The sequence below is a fragment of the Platichthys flesus genome, chromosome 13 (assembly GCF_949316205.1).
Source record: "Platichthys flesus chromosome 13, fPlaFle2.1, whole genome shotgun sequence".
Lineage (NCBI taxonomy): Eukaryota > Metazoa > Chordata > Actinopteri > Pleuronectiformes > Pleuronectidae > Platichthys > Platichthys flesus.
Window position 1 is genome coordinate 15,842,855 of NC_084957.1, and position 17,929 is coordinate 15,860,783.

General features: G+C 43.3%; 1 protein-coding gene across 1 annotated transcript; it reads left to right on the forward strand.

Moving 5' to 3' along the window:
* The first annotated feature begins 101 nt into the window (after positions 1-101).
* On the forward strand, positions 102-17,664 carry inpp4aa (inositol polyphosphate-4-phosphatase type I Aa). Its single transcript, XM_062402547.1, has 24 exons — positions 102-200; positions 5,242-5,513; positions 5,616-5,660; positions 7,278-7,396; positions 7,499-7,615; positions 7,961-8,040; positions 8,148-8,265; positions 8,523-8,613; positions 8,698-8,845; positions 10,101-10,231; positions 10,680-10,784; positions 10,878-10,986; positions 11,102-11,119; positions 11,224-11,404; positions 11,892-12,173; positions 12,265-12,412; positions 12,859-12,891; positions 13,242-13,414; positions 13,567-13,690; positions 14,105-14,372; positions 14,459-14,556; positions 14,630-14,742; positions 14,837-14,991; positions 15,528-17,664. The coding sequence occupies exons 2-24, from the start codon at positions 5,414-5,416 to the stop codon at positions 15,658-15,660; spliced, it is 2,889 nt and encodes a 962-aa protein (XP_062258531.1). The 5' UTR covers positions 102-200; positions 5,242-5,413; the 3' UTR covers positions 15,661-17,664.
* The last annotated feature ends 265 nt before the right edge of the window (positions 17,665-17,929 follow it).

Consider the following 17,929-nt stretch of genomic DNA (forward strand, 5'->3'; position numbering starts at 1 on the left):
CCATTAACAAAAGCACAGTCGTCCCTGCAGCTTGGGTGGACTGCGCCTCCGTGTGGACACAGTGGAGAGCTGCAGCCAGTGGAGGTATTACGCTGGGCTGTGTCACAGGGAGTCAGGGCGAGTCCTAGCTGCAGACGTCGTCGAGTGTGGAACCAGGATGCGCATCAATATGAGAAGAAACCATCGCCTTGCTCTCAACGGTAAGACACGTTGATTCTTTATCATTTATCCTTTATTATTTTTTCATTCTCGCTGTGCGTGTCACCGCGTCACGGTTTGTTCGAGGGCGTCTGTTCTCTGTGATGCTGTCGATGATACACAGCATCCAAATGAGACATTTTCACAGCTATAGCATCATCTCTAATGTCGAGTGTGTGTGTGTTTTTTATATATATCTCTATGTACTGTGGCCTGTATGGGAGTGTGCAGGATGGTGTGTAAAACCCTGCAGCAGCACACAGCCTCAGCATCAGCTCATATCATGACGCAATATTTGTTATTGTCCCAGTGTCAGTGAATGAGAAAGTGGATAATATGCTCCTGCCATAAATAGATTTACACTGGACAGCTCTGCCCTGTTTATTTCTAAGCCTCTGCCCAGGATGACACCCACTGTCGTGCATAGAAAAACATTAGAGCTGACGTGTCAGGAGCATGTTGCTTATCACGTGCATATGTATGTATATTTTTTAAAGCACATTAGGTGTAATGCCGGATGTTGAGTGTCATTCCCCTGCAGGCCTCCCCAGATGCTCACAGCCGAGCGTAAAGGATTAGATTTGATCTGTTGAATCACCGTTTCACTCTATTTATAAGAGAGAGAGAGGGGAAGTTAAATTAAACCAAGCTCTTATTTTGTCAACTTCCAGCTGTAAATGTATTATTTTTTTCATCTGTCTGTGCTGATTTGTTTTCGGATAAAGATTTTTGATAGAGCAATTGAACAAAGCATGTTGAGAGACTTCTGAAGCTGCTCATCTGCACTGTGGTTTGTTCATTGAATGTTCCTCCTGATAGCTAAGCATTATCATCATCGTCATCATCATCGTCATCATCATCGTCATCATCATCTTCATCATCATCATCTTCATCAGCATCGTCATCATCCTCCATGGTGTCATATTCTGATGTTCACTTATCCCATAGCTTCTTTTCACATGTGTCCCTTCCAGTTGCCGTAGTGGATTAATGAGTAAACTCCTCTGCATATTCTCCTCCTCTTCCATCACTCAGATCAAAAAAACATTTAGTTCTGCTTACAGCGCACCCGTGTGACATTTCTTCATCAAATAGACGACTGTAGATCAGACTCTGGGGACGTCCGTTTGGCACAGCTCAGCTCTGGACTCAATCAATCCATGGATGTGGAGAAGAGGAGCAGGTTTACAGAGGGGACAGGGTTGATGACCGAGCAGAATGAGTGGGAAGTGAGACATTTGGGAGAGATAAGTTAAAGGAGGACAGGTCTGACAGAGAGAGAGAGAGAGAGGTACTGCAGTGCAGCCGGTTCTGACAGCAGCTGCAGGGGGCCAGCTGTGTGCCGCCAGCCGCACTAACTGGGTCATTTGGGTTTCCGTACCGTCCCAGAGGACCGTCTGCAGTGAGGACTGCCTGAATCTTTCTGCCTTTTGTAATCTCGCATCTTCTCCGCTTTCACCATCTAAAACCTTCCTTTAAAGATTGAGAGACCAGAACATGTCTCGGCCCTTACCTGGTTTGGTTTGTGGAGGTCAGAGGTCACGTACAGTACGTGCAGCCGCTGTGGAGCTGGATGGGATTTAGCCTCTTGCTCAGTGGCACTTCGTCAGTGGGGTCGGTTTTTCAACCCAGAATAATGTGCCACACTGTGACCAATATGAGCTGAGGCCCACATCCACTCTCCCAGGAGGTGCTGAAAACAAATGGACGATTGATTAGTCAGACGTTATTATTATTAAATATGTTTGTAGTGGATTACTTGTGTTGGAGGCTAGAATAACAAAACATTCACTGATTCTAGCTCCTACATCTGGTGGATTTTCTCTTCTTCAATGTATCACATCATAAATTCTTTCCGATGTTCTTATATCGTTTCTTTCACGGTACTAAATTCTGAAGCCTGGACTTTGTGTATCGGCCGATAACAAGTAATCATTTAATCCTCCATTTGTCATCAGTAGATGTGGGCCTCGGTCCAGATTGATCACAGTGTGGCTTTTGATTTGAGTTTATAGACCAATTCTTTAATTGATTAATCAGGAAAATAATAATCAGACTTAACGATAGTGAAGATAATTCCCCATTGCAGCACTTCTGGTCGAAACCTATTCAGTGTAAAAGAAAGAAACACACCAAGTCTACATTTCGAAGCCAGTAGGAAAAATTCTTGTCTGATGATTTAATTAACAAAACCTGCCCATTGTTTGATCTGTTAACAGATAGTTTGAGCTCCACTCCTGGCTGTTTGGTCTCCCGTCAAGCAGACCACATGTATATGATGACTGAGTCATAAGATCTGTGACATCCTGTGGTTGAGCAATGGGTCCACTCCGGGTTTCCCAGAGAGTTTCCCACAGTGCCACAGGCAGCGAAGATCACAGGAAGTTAAAAGACAGCCCCCAACAACAATTAATGCCCCTCAGCCTAATGAGGCAGAGGATCCCCGCTGTAATCGTCATCTGTTGTTGGTCTCGCATGAAGCTGCCAGAACAGATATTAAAGTGGCAAAGATCATCACACTTTTAGCTGTCACATTTGCGTATGTGTGTGTGTGTGTGTGTGTGTGTGTGTGTCACAGGGAGATGGTGTTTTCTTGTGCGTGGGCTGTGTGACGTCAAACCCTGTCAAGTGTAAAAATAGACATCCTAACTGAAGTCATTGCACATGGATGCACAATATCACAAACACAGACTCGTTCACCCTTTGTCATCGGACAAATGGCAACACACACAAAACAGATAAACAAACACACAGTTCATGATATCACCTCGGTCGAGCAGGTCTGTTTTGTTACGGGGGAAAAGGGAAGTGACACTTATTCCAGTTGATCACGCTAAGCAAAAACAACACACACACAGAGGTGAAATGGAAATGTTAACTGACTCTGACGTGCCACAGGAAATGTAAAGATTCACCTCTCTGGGGCCATTTGAGTTTTCAGCTCACGTTAGTCATCAGACCACTCGCTGGGTCCCTTTCTCCCTTTCTCCCCCTCTTAACCTTTTACATTTTCTTTCCTTTCATCCATGTTTCTCTCCTCCACTCACTGCTCTGTGCTTTATATCAATGCTTTGTTGTAGTTAACAGGAGCTGAACTTATCTTCGGAGGCTGGAGGCAGCCTTTAATTCAACAAAACCTCAGAGGCCCACCAGTACAGCATGTATAGATTTGTACATTAGCAGCAGTGTATAGCAAAACGCTGAAGTGAGGGCACTGTTATATAAATTTGAGGGGGCAGTAAGAGTACAACCGTTTATCATTAAAACCAATGAATAAAAAATTATCATAAATAACAGATTAAATATGTGAATGGTGTGTGAGAGAATAGGTGCTGTGCAGCATGTGCGAATGGACGAAAGTAGACTTCTAGTCTACTGACTATCGACTTGGTCGTTAAGACTGGAAGCTCTATGTAACTGCAGTCCTTTTAGAGGTGTTTCTCTTCCTCTTTCTTTTTCCTTCTTCTATTTGTTTGTTGAAATAAACTTCCTGGTTTCCACTGATACCAGCAGAGAAACTGCAGGGAGAAAATTTCAAACAAGGACAAAGACAAAAATATAGATCGGATCAATTTCTTTGAGAGAGAGAAAGACACGTCAAAGGCATCTCTGGAGCTTATAAACATATACAAGTATGGAGAGGTGAAGGCCCGGCAGTGGTTCCGAACGTCTTTTGTCTTCTATCAGTTCAATCAAGAGAAATGATGAAGCCAAAGTGAATCAAAGAGAGAAGCAGACCGAGGAAATGAATCAGCAGAGGATATAAATATTTCAGAGCAGCCAAATCTCCGATGCTGGCACACTCAGTTTCCTGTGTCTCACTGCTCCAGGTCATTTGTTGGAGGTGCACTGTAAACCAGGTAGAAAAACATGAGCAGCATTTTACATGAAGAATTTTGCATTAGAAAACCTTTTACTTTGAAAGATTGGATCAAACATGATAGAAAAATGTATGGCAATATAATTTTCATCAATATAAAAAAAGTCCAATATATATTTATATATTGCTTTGGCATTGTGCAGCACAGTGAGGAGGTATGATATGTAATTGATGTACTTTAGAATTGTAAAACTTGTTTTGTTTACCAAGTCTTTGTTATTTTCTGACCATAAAGAAGACTTTAAAACCAAAACCTTCACTCCGGAGCAAACATCCATTATCTATACCGCTTATCCTTGATATAATTTTCATTCCTACACATACAGTAATTTGTTGTTTGACCAAAAACTACTAGAAGGCCTTTAATTATTATTGACACTGTTTAGACATCGGGCCAAATACTGTACAGCAGGTTGTCCACTAACCAGAAGGTTGGTAGTTCGATCCTTGCTCCTCCAGTCCACGTGCCTGAGTGTCCTTTGGCAAGATACTGTGAATTGCTCTGAGTGGTCGATAAGACTAAAACACAATACAAATACAGTCCATTTACCATATTGGAATTCTTCTTGTATACTGTATAAGAAGGTCATGAAATTATTAATTTAAAGTTATGTTTAGTCAAAAAAGGTTTTCTGTTTCCTGTCGGCCATGTGCCTGTCATTGTGAGCAGCGCAGACCTCTGTTTTCAATTAAGGAAAAACATCACACGAGCAAAAATAGCATCAGGAGACAGAATCAGTCTGCTGCTGCTGTGTCTCATTTCCTACATGTGGTGTGAAAACTCTCACTTCTCCGCACAGAAGCTTTTTCCCACTGTTTAAATTAGAATATTAACAAATAGAGGTTCAAACAGGAAACTGCACATGTTCATCTCAGAGTGGAACGTTCAGACTTCAAACAGCCAAATTACATCAGCGATCTTTATCACTTTAACCTTGTGAATAGAAGAAAGCATTGATGTGATGCTGTGGACGTGTGCAGCCAGTTGAGTGGCGTCCTTTAAATGACTAATTACGAACAGTTTTCTAATTTTATCAGTTTCCCGCCTCATTGATGAAAGGATGATATCCATATCCACAGGTGGAACATGAGCAGTGTCTCTCAACAGTGTCTTTGAGGACAGATGATGATCTTTTTTGAGTTTTCTTCTCGTTTTCTTGCAGGTTTATCATTGGCGAACGTGTGACCGCTCGGATCAACACACAAGGGAAACCGTCTCACGTATATCTCAAAGAACTGGCGTGACAAAACGATTGGATTTGTGTCCTGCTCCAAGGTGTTCTGCTCCGCGGTCCCTCTAATACTAAATCAATCCCCGTCCCCTGACGTGAAACCATGTCCGGAAGGGAGCGCAGCCCCCGCCATCGGCCATGGTCAGTCTACCGGGCCAACACGTTTGATCTCTCTGCTGAGATGATGGGACTGGCGCTCTCAGGTAACTAAGAAACTGCTGCCATGGTAACCTGTTCACTTCACTGATGATGAAATACCAGGGCACGTAACGAGAGCCCCCCCCCCCGTTTACTCCGTCCTACAGGCAAAAGCCAGGATCCAGACGAGCCTGTGCTGGAGTTCAGTGTGGGTATGTAAACGATACACTTCATGTTTATTTTACATATAGATCTAACAGTGTTTGTCCTTCTATCTATTAGTAATGCTAAATTATTTATACTAAGTTGTACACTTAACAAATTACATGAAAAGGCCCAAGCCAGACTATACATTAGGTTGGACAATGCATCTCCACTAAAAGAAGCTAAAGTTTTTAGTCTGCTCAGTTATGATCACGAGTGGAGCCGTGGTCTCAAGGTCCCGCCCCTATGCACATTCAACCAATGAAGAGTCAGACAATTAGGATCCATCATCAGCTGCCACCTCGGTCATGGTACAGCACCATTATCAGATGTCAACAGGATAAAGGATCTGCCATTATTATTACGATCAGCCAGCACGATACAGAATACGCTAAACTGGATCCACAATTACGATCTCTGAACGCGATCCACAGATCGTAATCCATGGTGTGGCCACAGCTACAGCCCTGGATCTGCGGTGATAAGGCAAAGGGACTCCGGGGAAGGGGTCAAGTCAGTAACACGTATTGATGAGATATGAATTACTTTGATGTAATACTGATTTGAGAAGAGGAAAGGAGAAGCTTGAAAGAGAAGCTCCTTGTGTCATGTGTCCCCCTACCTTCTAGACCTATAACAGCATAACTAAGAGCAAGTCTAAGACAAGCCTGGACCTTATCATTGAGGCAAAATGCCAAGAAATGTCCGGACCAATCAGAATGAGCCTGACACTTCTAGGCTCCTATCCTTGAGGCAAAATGCCTAGAAATGTCCCAGTCTTGGTGTTAGGGAAATAAAATACTTGGGACACTACTTGGGACACTTTACATTAAAGCAAAAGGCCTAGAAATGTCCCACACTAGTGGTTACGGAAGTGCAATACTTGGGACACTTCTAGCCAAAAGTTTATTTGAGGTGTACTTTGACATATTAGTTTGGTCCATGTCCCATGTGCTCACATTGGGGAGGCAGAGTTTACGACCTATCCTGCAGCCGGCCACCAGGTAGGGATTCAAGATGATTTGGGTTCACTATTAGGGAGCTGCCATGTCGTCCATCTTTAATCTATCATCCTAAGTAGTAAATTACCATTTGTAGCCATGAAATAATCAATATTTCTGCTCTACATTCAGGAAGTGCTGAGGGGGCTGCAGCAGCCCCTACTGGCGAGGGGTGTACCTGCAAATCGAAAAAAGTGTGCCCAACAAATCCATAAATAAACGTTTCATTTCATCAACGTGTTTGTATTTTTTTGACAAATATTCTATTGAACTTTTAGAACCTCCAACGAATTTTATATCTGATGCCCAAATGTATAACATGAAGTGGGTGAGATAAAGTTAGGCGCGACTTCTGATGAAGACTAAACCTGGTTTACATGTGTGAACTGTCCGGAGTGTGTGAACTGAATATGGGAGAAGGCTGCTTCTAAAACTTGTGGAAAAGGTTGTTGACCGTCTCGCTCAACCTGAAAGCTTAAATGCAACTGCTGCTCAACAAGTGCTAACAACTCAGAGATGCAGAATTTAAGTACATTCCTCCCGTGGCCGAGGATTAGTGACCATGCAGCTACTAAATCCTGCAGTTTGTAATCTCCTACTGTGTTTTTTTTTTTTATGTGGCAGCCTGCAGTGAACTGGTTACTCCGTCTCTGGATCGTAAGCCAACCAGCTTTGTTGCCATCAGCTGCACCACGCCGCCCCAGGCCTTCTGGACCAAGCACGCTCAAACTGAAATCATTGAGGTGACCAATTGCTCGCTTGCCCTTCTTCTTTCCTGTCGGATCTTGGAAACTTCCAAACCCCTTCATCAATTGTTCTCTCTCCCACTGTCTCTCTTTCTGCAGGGGACCAGTAACCCCATCTTCCTGAGCAGTGTAGCATTCTTTCAGGACTCTCTGATCAATCAGCAGACTCAGGTCAAGCTCTCGGTCTATGATGTGAAGGATCGCACACAGGGCACGGTGAGCCCCAGACCTCGAATCATTTTTTACCAAAGCACTGACCTTTAAATCCCATGTTAGGAAATGAAGAACATTCTCATTTATTAAAGGAAACATATGGTGCATTTTTTTGTTTTTGCCTTTACTCAAGTGTGTTGTAAAGGCTTTTTGTTCTGCAAAGTTACAAAGCCTAAAGTCCTTAAATACCTGAAGGTGTTTCAGAGAGAGTCTGAAAAAAGGATCTACAGCAATGATCTACAAGACCATTGATTTCTACATGAATATGAGCAGGATATATCTCCTTTGAAACCTTCATTCCAAAAGTTTATAGGATTATTTAAAACCTTCTGGCGCTTGTGTCGACAGATGTACATGCTTGGTTCGTCCATGTTTTCCGTGAAGGAGCTGCTGCAGGACAAACACCACCGACTGCACCTGACTCTCAAGTAACGCACAGAGACAATTTCCTCAGTAAATGACCACAAGAATTTTAATGACCTGCTGAATTTCGAGTTCGGGGGGGTTTGATTCACTTGATGTCGCTGTGTGTCAGGTCAGCGGAGAGCGAGCGCGTGGGCAACATCACCGTCATCGCCTGGCAGATAGAGGAGAAGCGCGAGCAGAGGGCTCCTGTCGCGAGGTTACAGAGAGGAGACACTGTCAATGGAAGAGTGAGTGAAAAACTGAGTAATTAAGACCATCAGTATTCACATCAATCCACCGAAGCATTACCTCATTTGTTTTTCAAGCTCATGTTCTATGTTTGCGTCTTATTTCATAACACACTTGTGATCTTAAGGATTTTAGTTGTTTGTACTCTGGTGATACGGTTTTGATGAGTCCAGTTGTTACAGATCAGGGAAGTTAGACGTGAAGTTCTGATGGATTTATGTGTGTGTGTCTGTTTGTGTGTGTGTGTTTGTGTCAGATGGTTCTCCCTGTTGATGAGAGCCTGACTGAATCCGGGGGTATAAAATCCAAGTCTTCGTCCCTGTGTAAAGATCCACAGCTGAAGGCTGGTGAGTGTTTCCATATGAATATTAACAGGTGACATCTGTTTCGCGTCAATTCGATTCAGCTGTAATGTTGCATGTTCTGTCCAGTGTTCGGAGGCGTCATGTCTCGGACATACCGTTTCCCCACCACGGATGGAAACCACCTGCGGATCCTGGAGCAGATGGCTGAGAGCGCCCTCTCCCTGCAAATCCCTCGACAGTTTGTCAAGCTGCTGCTGGAGGAAGATGCCGTCAGGTAACTTCCTGATCATTGTCTTGGTGTGAATGAGCAGAGGGAGAATGTCTGACCGGGGGAGCAGCATGGAGTTGTAGGGAGGTGGTGACGATTTAACACACAGCATGCTGTCATGCTGGTGTCAGGCTCCAGGCATATTCAGTTTTGCATCTATAATGTGTTAGCAGCATCCACTCACTCGCTGTGAATTCGTGCTGTTTTCCCACATGGAGTCACTCTGACATTTTATTGGGGGTTAGGCAGGAAAAGGAAAATGTTTGGAGTAACTGACTCGAGCTTTGTCGTTCTCACAGCCCCTCTCGATAAATTCCGGAAAATGCTGACTTGGTTTTAAGTCCAATCATAAGAGTATGGCATCATTTTTATGATAATTGTCTTTAAGTGTGTGTTTGTATCAAGAGAAGATATTTTTCCTGTCTCCTTGGGGACATTATATCTTTGTTACCCCAGAGGATGATGTTCTTTTTAACCATCCTCACACATTGTGAGATACAGTATATTATGTTTAGAGTGTATATAGCATTATATCTGTACAGGAGAATAACGCCTGTCTAATTCCACAGATACTCCCTTCTCTCTCTAAGCTTAACCCAAGGACAGGTTATAGATAACGGACAAACTAACATTTATTGTCGCGTCTACGCTTAGGGACTTTCATATCTAACTCAGATGAGCCAGACAGAGAGGACACCAACTTCAACTTTCACCAACTTCAGATATTTTGCATATTTCACCAGTATCAAGATGTAAGGACACAGTGCGATCTAGGAATGCATAATTTAGGCTTAACTTCCAATAAATAAAATACATTTCCTACATGTAATTTAGAGAGCCACAGCAATTCTAGCCATTCATGGATGTCCTTTTAGAATGGGTGAAGCAAGTAGATATACTGGGATGCTGTGGGAGACATCTTCAAACTTGAGGGTGATGGTTGCTCATGTTACTCTGTTAGCGTTTGTATATTGTTCCACCTTCTGGTCTCCATGATGCATCAAGTCCACATTAAACTCTTTCGCATAAGACAGCTGCCTGAGTTCTCCTTTCACCAGCTTCCAGGAAACTTCCATAAAAACAACATCCTCATTACCATCTTAATGGTTGCTGTGATGTTAATAATGTGAGGAAATGGAGACGTGCAACCTTTGTGTTTATTTCAGAGACATAAACGGAAGCAGCTGCACCAGCTTCACGCTGAGAGCTCATCAGTGCATTAGCTGGATGTCTGAATCATTAATGCCTTTGTGCTTCACAGGGTGTGTGAGCTGGAGGAACTGGGCGAGCTGTCTCCGTGTTGGGAAAACCTCAGGAGGCAGATCATCACTCAGTACCAGACCATCATCCTCACCTACCAGGAGACCATAAGTGACCTGCACGAGTACAAAGGTGAGAACCACAAACTGTTTTGTGAGAAAAACAGACACCACAGATTTCACATGTCAAATCTGAAACAAAGATCTTGAAACTAAAAAAAAACCATACGAACAAACAAACTCTATACGGAGGTCTCCATGATTTTTACAGAAGCTCACACTGGACAAACTAAAAACCTTTTCAGCTTTTATGACAGCTGAATGCTACCATTGGTTCTGGAGGGTGAGGTGGGAGGAATTCAACTGCAACATGCAACTTCACCAGTAGATGTCACTAAATTCTATACACTGTACCTTTATATCCATCGCTAATGATTCTAATAACTTTATAAGTGGAAGTGTCTTTACATGAAAAACAAATAAAAAATCTCTGTTGATATCAGTCCAAACTAAACGTTTAACTTCACCTTCATGCCATACAGCCACATGTGACCTCTCTGTGACCTCCTCCGTCCTCTCAGGTCCGTCCTTTAAGGCGAGCACCTTGAAAGCTGAGAGGAAGCTGGAGTTCATACCCACTAACCTTCATATCCAGAGGATGAGAGTACAGGGAGAGTCCGGTTACGGTGGGTATCTGTGCACACACGATTACGTGAGTCCAGACGTCTGATGATACCGATGGTTCAATATCTTATTTCACACACTGCCCTTCAATTCAGACCACACGTATGATGTCGTGACCATCGGAGCTCCTGCAGCCCATCACCAAGGCTTTAAAGGCTGCGGCCTCCGAAAACTGCTTCACAAGCTCGAGGACGCCAGAAAACAGTGAGTGGAGGAAAACAAAAAACATGTGGTTCTTGGTGGTGTTTGATTTTAGTGAGTAAGTTATTAATTAATCTCACTCTATGATTTTCTCATTTACCTGCTTCTCGTAAATCAGCACATATGAGGAGGAGAGGTGAGATTATGTGTATAAATCGATGACAGATTGTGTGTTGTTGTTGCTCTGTATCCAACACTTTCGTTAATTTCTGTTTTTTTTCTGTTAACGCACATACAAAGCTCTGCTGGCTCTACAGCAAAGACATACCAGCCTCAGGATGTGGTAAAAGCAAAGGAGCTGATTGGTCAAATCAACACTCTGAAGACGCAAGTGTGTTACTACACCGAACGGCTGTCGCGAGCTGCCAAGGAACGCTCGGCCAACGCTCTGGAGAGAACCCTGGCCATCCTGACAGAGAAGGTAAGACGATCAAGTGTTTCTTCTCAGTCGGATGTCGCAACACTCAGAGGAATCAGGGAAAATCTGAAGCAGAGATACGACACCATCTTGATTTTAGTCTTCTGGTTGTCTGTGCCAATCTTGTGAACACGATATCTCAGGAACCTCTTGAGGGAATATCTTAAAATGTGTCCAAATCTTCATGTGGACTCACAGATCAACTTATCTCGAGACTGCCTTTAGAGAATTATTTTGACCATGTTGTCAATTGAACTCATAGATGAACTTGTGAGATTTCAGTGGTCAAAGGTCAAAGGTCACAGTGACCTGGCAAAGAAAAATGCATTTAGACTGATTGACAGAGGCATAAAACTGCAGGGTTGTAATTCCAGTTTCCATAGCTTCAAATAGGGTTGTTTGGAGACACAGTTGATTTACATTCACCTAATGTCGCCTGTATAAGCACATTTCATCTCTATGTCCGCCTCCTCTTCCTCTCCTTCTGCAGACTCGTCAGTTAGTGGCCGCGTGCGACTCCAAGCTCCTGTCCTCAGCCATCCTCGCCCTGGCAGCCGCCCGCCCAGAGTTCATCCAGCAGCGCACCCCTTCGCCGTCCTCTTCCTCCCTCTCGCCCTCCTCTCGTTCTCCAGCCCGCTCCCCCTCTCGTAACCCCACCTCCCCGTCTCGGGCTGCCACCTCACCCTCTCGCCACATGGCTCTTCCAGAGGGCAGCGAAGGGAGCAAAAACAAGCGGTGCTCCGTGCACGCAGATGTACAGAAGGAGGAGTGGGTAAGACAGAGCCTGAAGGCCCCTGTTCGGGTGTGGTTTTTATTCTATCTGAACAACGTGCATTAAACATTTATGATGTGTGTTGATGCAGGAGAAGGACTGGTTAAATGTGAATAAGAGTCTGGAGTGTGTGATCCAGAGGGTGGACCGGCTGCTGCAGCGAGACAAACTCCAGAGTGACAGTAGCTCTGAGGACGTCTTCCTGCTCGCCGACGAGGAGCCTAGTAACACCAAGAAAGGTGCAACCCACTCACACACACACACACACACACATACACACACACATACACACACACACACACACACACATATCTGCTATATAATCTGTGAATGAGGTTCAATCAGTCATTCATGTACTAATTGATCTCACCTCAGTCCTCGAAGACCAGAGGCTTCATATGAACCAATGGCCTTTAAGAGGTATCCATAGTAATCACACCCTGACCATAAAATAATTGATTCACCATCATCATCATTACTTCAACCATCACGTCATCCTCCATTATCCTCACTGTCGGCGCATCCGCCTCGTCACCCTCAACCTGTCAGCCTTCATCTTCGTCATCCTCACACCAGACTCCAGTGTCGCTGAATGTTGATATTAAACAATGCAGGATTGAAAGTAAAACTAGACCATTTTTTAAAATTAATTTCATGTTTTTATTTCTCTGTATTTCACTTGAAGATAAGAGTCCAGAAGTAGAGAAGAAGTCCCCAGGTGAGAGCAATATGTCCTCTACAAATCACATGCAAGATAAAATAAAAAAAAAGAAGACCAGCTACTGTATTATTTTTGTGTAATGAATTTTAGGTTAAGAAAATATTTTTCTATTTTAGAATATTTTCTTAAAGCTTAAGAGAATCAGAAGATTTCTAACAAAGAAGTTTAATTAAGACACATAGTACGTTTTAGAAAAGGCTAATGTTGTTAAGATAATTTTGTTTCTTGGATTTCAGTTATGCAGATGAACTTATATTACTTATATTATATGAACTGTACAGGTCCAGTGTCTGCATGTGCCCTGTGTGTGTGTGTGAGCGAGTTTAACCTGTGCGTGGTGTCTGCAGGCGAGTGGAGCGACGCCCTCTATCCTCTCCTCACCACACACACCGACTGCGTCTCTCTGATGAGCGACAAAGCCAAGAAGGCCATGGTGTTTCTACTGATGCAGGACAGCGCCCCGACCATCGCCATGAGCCTCACCATGCAGTACCGCCGCGACGTCGTCTTCTGCCAGACGGTCCGTCAGCCTCCCCCCCCCCAACTGTTATGTCTTTTAATGCATGTTTAGCTCCAGATAAACGAAATGTTCATGAAACTTTAGATGTGGAAAATGCAAAACAAAAACCTGACTGCTCGTCACTGTACTGATACGACTTGTGCTGCTTACAGCTGACGGCTATGATCTGTGGCTTCATTCTCAAGCTGAGGAACTGTCTGTGTGACTCAGGCTTCCTCAGGCAGCTGCACACCATCGGCTTACTGGTGCAGTATGAGGGTCTGCTCAGCACCTATGGTAAGTCCACTGTGAGAGTATCGCTCTGTTTGCTCTTGTTTGTGAGCCACAAAGAAATCAAGAAGTTCCAAACACATCAAAAGTAGTAGGCAAAGGTTCCAGAGCCAGATTTCAAGTTTTTGGCTTTGCAGTTCAAAGGTCATAAACCAAATTGTTATAAATTGGTACAATCTTCATTAGAAAACATTACAAGATTTTTCTTTCCATTATATTTCATCAAAGTCAGTTATTGACATATTGTGCCAAATTAAAGACACGCACACAAACCTGCAGAATTGATGTTTAGACGCCAGTGTTCTTTGTGTTTCTATATTATATCATTTAGTTTGTGAATGTTGGATTGACATTATCATACATCATAACTGTGAATTAACGTCATCATGAAGCTCTGTGCAACCTTCCCCCGTCTTAAAGGCGAGGAGCTGGCCATGCTGGAGGACATGAGTGTCGGAGTGATGGACCTGAGAAACGTCACCTTCAAAGTCACACAAGCCACTTCGGGTTTTGCCCCCGACATGATGCCAGTGATCACAGGGAACAGGAACGGCTTCAACGTCAGGGTTCCGATGCCCGGAGCGATGTTTGACTCCCTGCCGAGAGAGATCCAGAACGGAATGCTGCTGCGCGTGCAGCCCATCCTCTTCAACGTGGGGATCAACGAGCAGCAGACGCTGGCTGAGAAGTGAGTCACTGAGTGCAGAGCAATGGAAAGGTGAACGGCAAAAAACTGTCCCCCTCTCTCTCTTCTAATATCGTACATTTTTTCAGGTTTGGTGATACGTCACTGCAGGATGTGATCAACACGGAGAGCATGACTCGCCTCAGCTCATACTACGACCAGTTTAAAGAAGTCCTGCCTGAAGAGAGTGAGTCTTCACACGTTCATCAAACCATCATCAGTGATTGGATTTTCATTTGCCCCCTCTGTCCTCTCCTCAGGCCTCCCCCGCTCCCACAGCACCAGCAGTCTTCCTGAGCTGCTCAAGCTGCTGAGCCAGAGCGTGAGCGCCAAGAGAAGCAAGAACGTGGAGATTCTGTGGCAGGCGGCCGAGGTAGACGTGCTTTTCATGCATTCATGTGTTCAGCCCCTGAAATTTGAAAAGCTCCATCTTTTCCTCCTCTTACATCTTTCTCTGAACCCTGAAGGCATGTCGCCGCCTGAACGGAGTGCGTTTCACCAGCTGTAAGAGTGCCAAGGACCGCACGGCTATGTCTCTGACCCTAGAGCAGTGTCAGATCCTGCAGCAGGAGCACGCCCTGGCCCCGCAGGTCTTCTACCAGGCTCTGGACTGTATGCGCAGGTCAGTCCCGGCACCCACACTCATTTGAAAAAATAGAGCCCGAGTGATATGGATTTTTTCGGGTCTATACTGGTTCCAATATTCAAGAGTAAAAAGTATATCAGAGATACAGATATATCAGCTGATATATAGAAAGAAAAAAACTGGCAGCGATTCATTATCAAACCATTATCACAAAGATACGTTATTGAGGATTAACATCATACAGCTTAACTGTTAAAGTTTATTATAAATTACTATTATTTTTTATATATATATATATAAATGTAAAACTTGAATAAAGAAAAATAAACGTAGTTTTCAATAGAAAACTAAAACATAATTGTATATCTTTACTCAAATATCATCTTTTTGAGAAAAATGATTTGGTCCCTGTCCCAGGCAATAACACTGAGGAGGCAGGTTTGTGACTTGTACCGCAGCCAACCACCAGGTGGTGATTGCTCCGGCTATGATGTGCTATATTAAAAAGTCTACGGTCAGGCTCTATTTGAATTTGGGAATGTATATAATGCCTCTGTTGTGTGTGTCCACAGTGAGGGCTGCAGGAGAGAGAACACCATGAAGAACGTGGGATGTCGTAAATACGCCTTTAACTCTCTCCAGCTCAAGGCCTTCCCCAAACAATACCGCCCCCCAGAGGGGACGTATGGGAAGGTTGAGACCTAAGTGGACACTGAACCAAAAAGACTGAAGGCGGGGAGATTATACTAATGGCACCACACAAAGAAAAGAAAAAAAACACGGACTGGAACAACACCCCCTATGTTTTGTGCTTAGTCACTGTTAAGATGATTCATGTCCAAGTGCCAGTGCTACTGTAGATCGTTTTATAGCAGTTTCCTCTCTCTCTTCTCAACAGTACTAGAACGACACACAGCCTCTTCACAGCCGCAAGCAGAAGATACTTTCTGTGTTTCATTTTAGCCATTGTCCAGACTCCAGCTGCAGGACCAGTCGTAGCATCAGGAAGCGAACTGCCGCTTTGCGATTTTGACGTAAATAGAAATAAGACGTGCAAATATCCCAGTCTGTAGAAAGACGATGTTGGTTTGAAGGTGTCCATACGTGACCACACTGCTTTTATTTGATGTTACCAGTTTGTCAGCTACAGAATAAGGCTGGGAATCCTCTTTAGCTGTTATCACTGTCGACATATCCCATGAAGAGCAATGAATTTATTCAGCCGAGAGGGATTTTCTAAAGTTTCCAAAGCCTGATTTGGGATATTCAGTCGTAACATAGAGTGTGACTCCACAGCGAATTAAAAACACACCAGTGAGCCACACTGTTGCACAGGATAACATCCCATCCCTCACTATTGGGAACATGGGTACTATAGTTGTGAGTCAAACCTGTGTAAACCACCCTTCTGCCATAACAACTCACCAGCAGACCAAGCATACAGAAACCCACCCGTGAAAATTGTCCCAAAACAACACATTTGAGTACAATTCCCAGAAAAAGATATGTATTGGGGCTAATTTCTAATATTCATTCTGAAGTATATGGCCTGATGCTGCAGAGACGGCACAGAGGCTGGAGAACATTGAGAAAAGGACCAGCACAGTTTATTTTCAGACTTTTCATTAGATATGTTGACAATAAAAAATAAGAATGACAGTTTCATTCTTTAAGGCGACACTAAGCACAACCTCTCGGCAGAATTCCCTAATTTTCAACCTCAATAGCAAAGTGCGCCTCTGCTCAGGTCATCAACAATTTGTGTTATTTGTCAAGTCATAATATTCCAAGAATAAAGTTGTCTATTCAGAAGAAACAACCACACAGACTAGGTGGACATTACCTCATTCTTGTAATATTAATACTTTATTCTTGAAATCTCGAGCAGGTGATGAGGGAAATAAAACCTTCTGCCATTTGGAGCCATCCACATGTTAAGTTGCCAAATGTTTTAAATGTTCTTTAAATCCATCAGCTTCATTCAAACTCTCTGCCTGTTAAGATGTCCGTCTGGACCTAACCTGAACTTTAACACGATGCTGTTGAATTTGTTTATCCGATTTTTTTGCAGTCGTTCATCTTCCTCCTACTGTCTCTCCCTATCACCTTTCCTCTTCAGTCACACAAATACTCAACACCATAACAAGCACAGATCTTTCAGAAAAGTAAACTCATGAGACACTTCACCCACCAGTGTCTGTAAAACAATGATTTCTTATGTGATTTCTGAGTTTTGTGCATCACATTATTTTATTATTCTAATCTTAAATAATAAAATCAATATATTAAAGGCATTCCAGCCGGCTATATCCAGAAAAAATAATAAACATCAGGCTGTCTTTCAATCTTAAAAATGTAATTCTTTTTTAATTCAACCTGCATGAAAATGAAAACTGCAGTTTATCATCATCAACACCTCCTCTGTTGTCCGTTTACCTGCTGCGGACTCTAATGTACCTTATTGTACACAACGAGACAGAGACAGTGATTTTTATTTTTCAGATGTTATTTTGCTTACAGGTATTAATGTCTATATGGCTGGTGTCATATTTTCATCCATTGTTACTGAGTGAGTTATGGTGAGCTCTACATGCACCGGGGCTGGACGGGGGAGGTCAGGAGACGCCTGCACCCCCTCAGACGTAAGAACTGAAACTGGATAATGAATAAAAGCTTGTTGATGCTAAGTTACTGTCCCAGTGAATTAAAAGAGGCGTCATGAGTAAAATCATTATCATCGTTTTTCCTCCTTCAAGAATATTTGTTTGTTTGTCATCATAAAAAAAAAAACTGAATAATGCTTTTTTTTGATATTTTCACATATTCCACAAGGAACTATAATAACACTAGAGCACAAGACCCGACCTTCTCGCTAAATTCAATCAAGCTGCACCAAATTTCCAAGAGTGAAACTCTCTGGCTTCATTCTGCCCCATGACTCCCGAGAGAGGGAATGTTGAAATAATGAAGTGCT